Source organism: Dipodomys merriami, unplaced genomic scaffold, assembly GCF_024711535.1.
Source record: "Dipodomys merriami isolate MVZ:Mamm:240054 unplaced genomic scaffold, mDipMer1.0.p SCAF_1, whole genome shotgun sequence".
Lineage (NCBI taxonomy): Eukaryota > Metazoa > Chordata > Mammalia > Rodentia > Heteromyidae > Dipodomys > Dipodomys merriami.
The window spans coordinates 79,701,555-79,709,722 of NW_027202270.1; the positions used below are offsets into that span (position 1 = coordinate 79,701,555).

At 41.0% G+C, this 8,168-nt stretch overlaps 1 protein-coding gene across 1 annotated transcript in view; it reads right to left on the reverse strand.

Annotated features, from left to right (window-relative positions):
- Window positions 1-7,654, reverse strand: part of Slc35f5 (solute carrier family 35 member F5) — a 29,474-nt gene extending 21,820 nt beyond the window's left edge. The window contains exons 1-5 of the mRNA XM_070024377.1: window positions 7,388-7,654; window positions 6,473-6,512; window positions 6,218-6,359; window positions 2,827-2,970; window positions 609-671 (exon numbers count right to left, since the gene is read on the reverse strand). Of these exons, the coding sequence (XP_069880478.1) occupies window positions 609-671; window positions 2,827-2,970; window positions 6,218-6,359; window positions 6,473-6,512; window positions 7,388-7,427 (429 nt within the window). The 5' untranslated portion in view covers window positions 7,428-7,654. The remainder of the gene's footprint in view (window positions 1-608; window positions 672-2,826; window positions 2,971-6,217; window positions 6,360-6,472; window positions 6,513-7,387) is intronic.
- Between the last annotated feature and the right edge of the window lie 514 nt (window positions 7,655-8,168).

Consider the following 8,168-nt stretch of genomic DNA (forward strand, 5'->3'; position numbering starts at 1 on the left):
GGGCTCAAAGTGGTAGAGCACTAGCCTTGAGCAAAACCTCAGGGACAGCACCCAGACCCTGAGTTCAAGCCCTAGAACCAATTTAAAAAATGCATTTTAAATAGATAACTTAGTGACTGGGCCTAAAAATTGACTTCTATACTCTTAACTACTAACTAGTACCTACTTGAAATAAGTATGTTAATCATTTAATTTGCTTGACTATTTTCTCTTCTCCCTCACCAAACACTTGTATTCGAATATACTAGAACATAAGCTGCTATTTCCTGAGCCTAAAACAAGTACTGAACACATACTAGGCACTATAAATACACTGTGAATAAGTGAATGCACAATCTGCTTATATATTTTTAGAATCAAGTGAAAATATTTTTCAAACAATAAAAAGAATGAGTATGAAGCTAAAAAGTTATTTAAAAATGGGAATATTGCCCTTTCATTATTATTACTCCTTAACTGGATTCCTCAGAAGTAGCTTTATTGCTTGCTGCTAGGCTCCAGAGCTCCCCAAGGAAGTACCAAATTATAGTTCTCATGTGGGCTCCCTAAAAGAGTCATGGTGCCATCAAAGCTGTCTTCCAGCTATAGCTGAACAAGAAGTGACTTACCAAAGAACTATTCATAGTTGTATCTGTTGTGCAAGCAGCAAAGTAACCTTCAGCATCTGCAAACTAAATACAGAAAAAAACCACCCATAAAATTCAAGTTGTTACATAGTATTTAGACACAGCTCAAATAACTGATCCAAAATTCAAGATAAACTTTTTTTTTTTGGTGTGGGACTTGAACTTGAGGCCTTTACACTGTTCCTTAGCTCTTTTGCTCAAGGCTATCTTTTTTTTTTTTTTTTTTTTGGGGGGGGGGTCCGGTCGTGGGGCCTGAACTCTGGGCCTGGGTGCTGTCCTTCAGCTCTTCAGCTCAAGGCTAGTGCTCTACCACTTGAGCCACAGCGCCACTTCCAGCTTTTTTCTTATGTGGTGCTGAGGAATTGAACCCAGGGCCTCAGGCATTCAAGGCAAGCGCTCTACCACTGAGCCACCTTCCCAGCCCTCAAGATAAACTTCTAAGAGCACAGCACCTAATGCCAAACAAGTATTCAAAATGAAAAGTAGGGTATCATATCGTGTTTTTATTGATGAAGAAGTCGAGGCTAAAAGATTTCATCAAAGTAGCAGAGGCAGAATTAAAATCCAAATGAATCATTTAACACTAAGCCTTATTCCTTTCACATAGCACTACACTGATATCTCAGATAATTGGGAGATTAAGTTGGTAATTCAGTATTGTCATGAGAATAGTTTTAACCTTAAGAACCCCTGAATGGATCTCAGGGACTGGACCATACTTTGCAAACCAAATGCCACATTAAGTATGATTTCACTTCACACCCATTGTTTTCACTCATTCTCTCTGATGAAAGTCCAAAAAGGCAAGCAGAAAAGGTCAAAAGATATGTACATATGACCAGATAAGATGATGTTAAACGAAATGAGTCCCAAGATACACAAGTGGTTTTTTCTTTCTTGCTATTATTTCTAATGTATTTTTAACTTTTTTTTTTTTTTGGTCGGTTGTAGGGCTTGAACTCTGGGCCTGGGCACTGTCCCTGCGCTCTTCAGCTCAAGGAGAGCACTCTACCGCTTGAGCTACAGTGCCACTTCCAGTTTTCTAGTGGTTTATTGGAGATAAGAGTCTCACAGAGTTTCCTGCCCGGGCTGGCTTTGAACCACGATCCTAAGATCTCAGCCTCCTGAGTAGCTAGGATTACAGGCATGAGCCACTGGCGCTCGGCGTTTCTAATGTATTTATGATGTACCATGTGCATTTTTTGTTCCTTTGTATGTTCCTCCCCCATGGTATAACCCATTTTCACTGTATTTGATGTTGGTATAATTTGGGGAAGGGAAAAAACAAAGTGTTTAAATAGGGATACAGGTTAACCCGTTGCATCAATGAGACATACAAGACACTATGTTGAAAAACAGACTTTACAATTTAGTGTGGGGTGCGGGAGTGTAGTTGTGGAGGTGGGAGGGAAGGGATGGTAGGGGAAAAACAAAGGAGGAGGCAACAATGCTTGATAGGAAATGTACTCATTGCCTTGCTCATGTAACTGTAACCCCTCTGTACAGTACTTTTACAATAAAAAACTTATTTAAAAAAAGAAAAGTCCAAAGAGGTTAAATAACTGGCACAAAAAGTCATAGTACTGGAAAATGAAGAACATGATTCAAACACAAGAGTTTGACATAATGAACTGATGACAAGCTGGGATTTTGGTAAGAGTTCAACCTCATCTTCTGCTGAGTTAGGAACTAATGCAACCACTCTAGATGGGAATTTACAAGAATCAAAACCTTTAAAACCACCATTACTCTTACCCAGCATTATGCTCTCAGAAACAAAGTAACTGTAGATTAGTATAAATATACCTGTTTATAGAAAAAAGTAGAAACAACCTTTCAAGTGTTAGATGAAAGAGGAAATAATAATGTACTATTTTGAATTTATCTAGAAAGGTATCTATCCAATCTTTAAATGTCCAGAGACTGTTGGCATTGTTTTTACTTATTTTCATCCTCATCTCCATGCAATTGATTTGGGCTGCTTTAACAACTGTTAACAGTTCAAAGGGGTAGAATAAAGGAAAGAAAATACATGCTTTTGATTCTTCACAAGCTATTCTGATAAGCTGATTAGAATACTGTAGTTTTGATTCTACCATCACTCTTTTAAAGGACAGCTTAAAATCTGAATGTTCTTAAAAAATGACTATATCTTCATTGTGAGTATGCCCTTCCCCAACAAAGAAAGTTAGAAACTTACAAAAGCAGCATGTTTTCCTCGAAATCCTCTTGTACATTGTTGCCTCCATGGCTTCCAAATAATAAAGCCCAACAGGTACAGAACAAACATTGAGGTTTTTGCAAAGGTACTGAAGAATGGTTTGTTGTACTGTGTAAAGACATACTGTGGATGAAAAGGTTACAGGTAGCTATGAGATGACTTTAAACGTCATTACTCATCATAAAATAAGTCCATTTAGATGGAAAAAGTCAAAAGAAATTATAATAATCTTCTTGATTCATTTCTGAATACCCTATTTGCCTCACACATAAGTGATAATAATGCCATACAAATAGCAACAACATTTAAAAAAAGTTTGGTTCACTGGAAAACTGCTATGTGCTAGGGACTACCGTAAATTAAGACAGGCTTTTCTGCCCTGAAGAACAAAGTAATAGAGGAGATATAGAGATGAAGAAAACCCACAAAGTACCACGTTAAGCGTTCAAAGTGCCATGGAAGCACTCTGAATTGCAGAAAAGACCAACCAGAGGGCAGGGAAGTTTCCTGAAAGGCTACTCGTGAGCTGGGTATGCAGAGACAAAGAACAATCATCTAAAACAGAGAAAACAGTACAAAGAAAAGCAATGACGTTGAATAGCATGTAAAGAAAATTCCATTAAGTTTAATGTTATTTGTATGTTATATAAAAACCTACAAATTCCATTTAAAATGGAAACATTAGTGTGGACCTTCTTTTTGTCTCCTAGAAAATAATAATTCTATGTATTGAGAAAGCTTAGGAAAGATGGTAACTAAAGGACCCAAATGGTAGTCTGCACTATTTTGCACTAAAAGAAATCATGGCTCCAGGAGGCAAAGGCCAAATCCAGGAATAGGGCAAACATTACAAGATAAGCCTGAAGCATCTTGTGTCAGAAAGCAAAGAGACATTTAAGGCTAGGATCACACTAAAAAGATCCCACAAGCAACCTGAAGGGACTCTCACTACTCAAAGATAGGACAATTCAGGCTTTAGAACAAACAGTATTAAAACACATATTAAACATATAAAAATATAAAATAATGTTAAAAATACTCTCAATGGCTAAAACCGGAAGTTGCTAGGCAATCCTACTCTAAAAGTAACAATGGAAGAAAATTAAAATATAGCCAATTGTTAGTATATAAACTGTTTCAGAAGTAGTAAATCATAGTTGTGGAAAAGTTCTCCTTAAAGGATAGACTTAGGACTGAAGTGGCAAAACACTTGCCTGACAAGCACAAAACCCTCAGTTCAAACCCCAGTATGGAGGTTTGAAAAATCACCTATAATCATATGAGTATTCAACTTTTATATAAAATTTGATGAAGAATATTTCAAGTTTTTTTTTAAATTTGTATACATGAGTTCTGTGAGAGGAGTTTCATCACAACAAGGAATTTTATAGTACTTAAATTTACATCACCCAAAACACAATTTTAGGCATTACAGGCTCATACTCTGATGGCACAGAAAGTACCCAGTACTGCTGAAACACTCAACTAATTCTACACTTAACATCTAACCACCCTTTTACAGGAAGTAAGACAATGACTTCAATGACATCCAAAGAAGCAATCAGCAAAATCAAGGTTCTGTGATATGTCTTAAAGGGAAAATGACCTAGTTTCTCCAACAAACCAACAGCATGAAAAAGAAGGCAGGGAGATAAACTTAAGTAATAACAGTGATTTAAGTAAAAAGAGGAGGAGAGGTTGTCCTTGACATAAATGAGAAAATCTGAATATGAAGTGGATACCAAGTGATTTTTAAGGAATGAAGAGTTTATTTTTTAGATATGTTAATGGGTATTGATTTGGGTTTAAAAAACTGAAGAGTTATTTTCTGTTTGAGGTTAATAGGAAAGAAATTATGTAGAACTTGCTTTAAAATATCCTAGGAAGAAGTTGTGAGCCAGGATAAGTCTGGAAAAACTGGTAACTGATAAAGTGATAGGAAAATAAAGATTATGCTATTTTAATAAATTACTATCTTGTATCCCTTAGAGAATATCTACATAAAAAGGTATTTTTTTTTCTTTTTCAAATACACAAATTCATCTCAAAGGTTTAGAGAATTTATCTGGCTGAAAAATCAAACATATTACATATTATCTTAGATAACAGAAACATAGTTATAAAACTATCCTAACTAAAATACTTGATATTTTTAAATTGGTTATTTTTTTCCAGTTTTACCATGGTACAACAGAAAATTGTAGCTAAAATAAAAACTATATATTTATAATAAAGTGTTTTGACAGGTGTATACATTAGGAAATGATTGCCATAAACCAGTTGGTTGGGTTTTTCTTTTTAACCTTTGGACCGGAATGTTAAGTACCAGTTTCATTAGAGGCTCTTTTGTCAATAATTATATTACCTGTTAAGTAAAGCAATTTACTTAAAATTATAACTCTTAAAAGCTAGATTTAGTACTGTGGATGTTAAGTAATTTATATTGAATAAAATTAAATTATAGAATGTTAATCTAAACAACTATAGAAAAGTTTTAAAGTAAAAAACAAATATTGTTGTATTCCAAAGCCTAATTCCAGAAAGGCCAAAAACTGTTCTTTCATGCTATGATGTCAGTGTCAGCTCTTGGCTATGATGTGAGGAGGTCAGTGCTACTAAACTGCCTCTTTTGACATTTAGACCTCTTTTATAAACACTAGTCTCCTTCTGTAACATGGGGTTGAAATGAAGCTAATTCCAAAGAGTTGCCTTTTCATAAGGACCATTTACACCAAGCAGGATTAGCATTAAGTATACAAATAGAAGGAAAAACTATCTCATGAACTCACATTGCCACCTTACTATCAATGTGTCATCAGTAAACACAAAACCGAAGCCAATCATTGTACACTCTGTATTTTATGTTTGAGTCAGCAAACTCAAATGTAGATATATTCACACATGTGTATAACAGTGACCTATGCAGGAAAACATCATTTTTACTCATTTCTCCAAAAGCATTCTATTTTATTGTAGCTTTCTGCATGCTAGCCAAGCGCTCTCCTCACTGGGCCACACTCCCAGTCTTAAAATATTCTTACTTTCTACTAAATGCTGAAAGACTATCTTGTTTCTAAATGGCTGTTTGTGGGAAAAAAAATAACATTTATCAAGAAAGAAACTAAATTTAAAAAAAAAAAAATAGAAGAAATCAGGAATATTCTCCTTCAAAGTAATCCTCCTTATAAGATATAAGAACACTGTAGGAATCAAGGTTTAACTTGAAAGGAAACCAGTATCAAAGGCTACTATATATTTTAACAGTATTTAGTTTTTAGTAAGTAAAAGATAGTTATGGTGAGGAATACAATTGGCTAACACCAATACTATTACTATAATGTAACATTACTCCTAGGGAGAAAGTACTTACAGAAGTAAGTTCTGAAGAGGCCACCCAGATCACATCTACAAGCAGGAGAATAACAATGCCAAGAGCCATTCTCCGACGCTGTGTGAATCCACTGTTCTGGGAATTCATTCGGTTCATGATAAACACACACACCATTTGTAGTCTGTTGTTTTTCCAAGAAAACAGAAATTTTTATTAGAGATTATTTTAGCAAAGGAGTATAAGTCATCTGATATTTGTTAATGTGAAATATTAAAGAAGCACACTGGAATTTACCTTGTTTTAAGGGCCTCTTTGAGATCTTCCAAAACAATGCCTGACCGGAAAAAAAAAAAAACACATATACACACACACTCATACACAAATGAAGCTTATGAAAACATCAACAGCTCCAGATTAATTGCATCCTTTTTTTTTTTTTTTTTACTTTTTACCTTCAAACTCAAAGCAATGTAAAACTGTGCTCGATATATAACATCAACCCTTTCGTCTAGATTTTCGTGGGATCCATTATCCGTTTCAGATTATACTCAAGAGGTATAAGTACTGGGAGAAAAGGCAACACTCCACATATGGCGTATTGCTGGAGAAACACAAAACTCCGTTGGCTTCTCCCTCCTCCGGGGGGAACGTACTCTGGGGACAGGCAGTGTCTAGACTCGAGCTTGCATCTGAGAACGTCCTCGATCTCGGGAGGGCCGGGGGTGGGGGGGGGGGTGGGGGGAGAGGAGGAGAGTTAGTCATTTGAGAGGTGATTCTGGAGGGCACCCCTTTCCGCAAGCTTCACGTGCTAAAGGAGAAGGATCCGCCCCCCCCCACCCCCCGTCATGGCATCCTGTTATCTTAGATGGAAACAGAAACTCTCTTAAGAAGGTTTCGAAAACAGCTGTTAAAAGCCATCTTCCTCCTTTTGGGAGGGGGGGAAAAAAAAAGAAAGTTGAGCTGGTGACAGCTCCCCGGGGAGCCAGGCGAACCCCGGGGGGGGGGCGTCTCCCGGCCCGGGCGAGGCGGTCCTGAACCACCCCCCCCCCCCACGGGACTCCCCGCTTGGATGCCTTCGGGACGGCCGCCCGGGCGCTCGGGAGCCCCGGAAGCCAGCCGGGGCTGGAGGTGGGGCCGCCGGCGGGCGCTCGGCTCCGGCGTGGGCTCCGGGTGACTCCAAGGCCCTTCCAGGACAGCCGGCCTGCCTACCTGGCCTTCCTGCCCCGCGATGGCGTCGTGGCGGCACCATGAGCGGCTCCGGCCCCGCCGCCGCCGCCGCCCCGCGCGCCGCGGCCGCCGCCTCGGACTCACTGAGCCGTCACGGCGCCCGACATCACGCTGCGCCAGGCGCTGAGCCTCGCAAGCCGCGGTGCCCCTCTCCACTCCACTCCACTCGGCCCGCGAGGGCGGGGAGCGAGTGAGCCACTGCCGGGGACAGCGCGGGCAGCGATGGCCGCGGACCCGGAGCTCGGCCCTGGCACCGGCCCCGCCCCCGGCCGGTCAGCCAGCCAGCCGCGCTACCCCGCCTCCCTGGCCGGCAGCCGGCGGCGCGCTGGTGACGACACGCCGGCGCGACGGCGGGCCGTGGAGGCGGGGCCACGTTTCCAGGGTGACGGCATGGGGGGGGGGCCGTGGAGGCCTGGCCTGGCCTGGCGGTGGGGAGACTGGGCGCCTGTGGGTCACACCTGTCATCCGAACGACTCGGAGGCTTCGATCGGAGGAGCGTGGTTCGAAGCCAGCCCAGGCAGACCCCGAGAGACTCTGATCTCCAGTTAGCCACTCAAAAGCGGGAAGTGGCGCTGTGGCTCCAGTGGTAGAGCGCTCGCCTGCAGCTGCAGAGCGCAGGGACAGCGCCCCAGGCCCCCGGTTCGAGCCCCACCACCGACCAAAAGAAAAAAAGGTCCGTCCGCGGGTGCCCTCATGGCAGACTTGGCCGGTCAAGTGCTCCTGGGCTCCGGTCTCACCAGCCTGTCCCAGCCGTTCACGGACG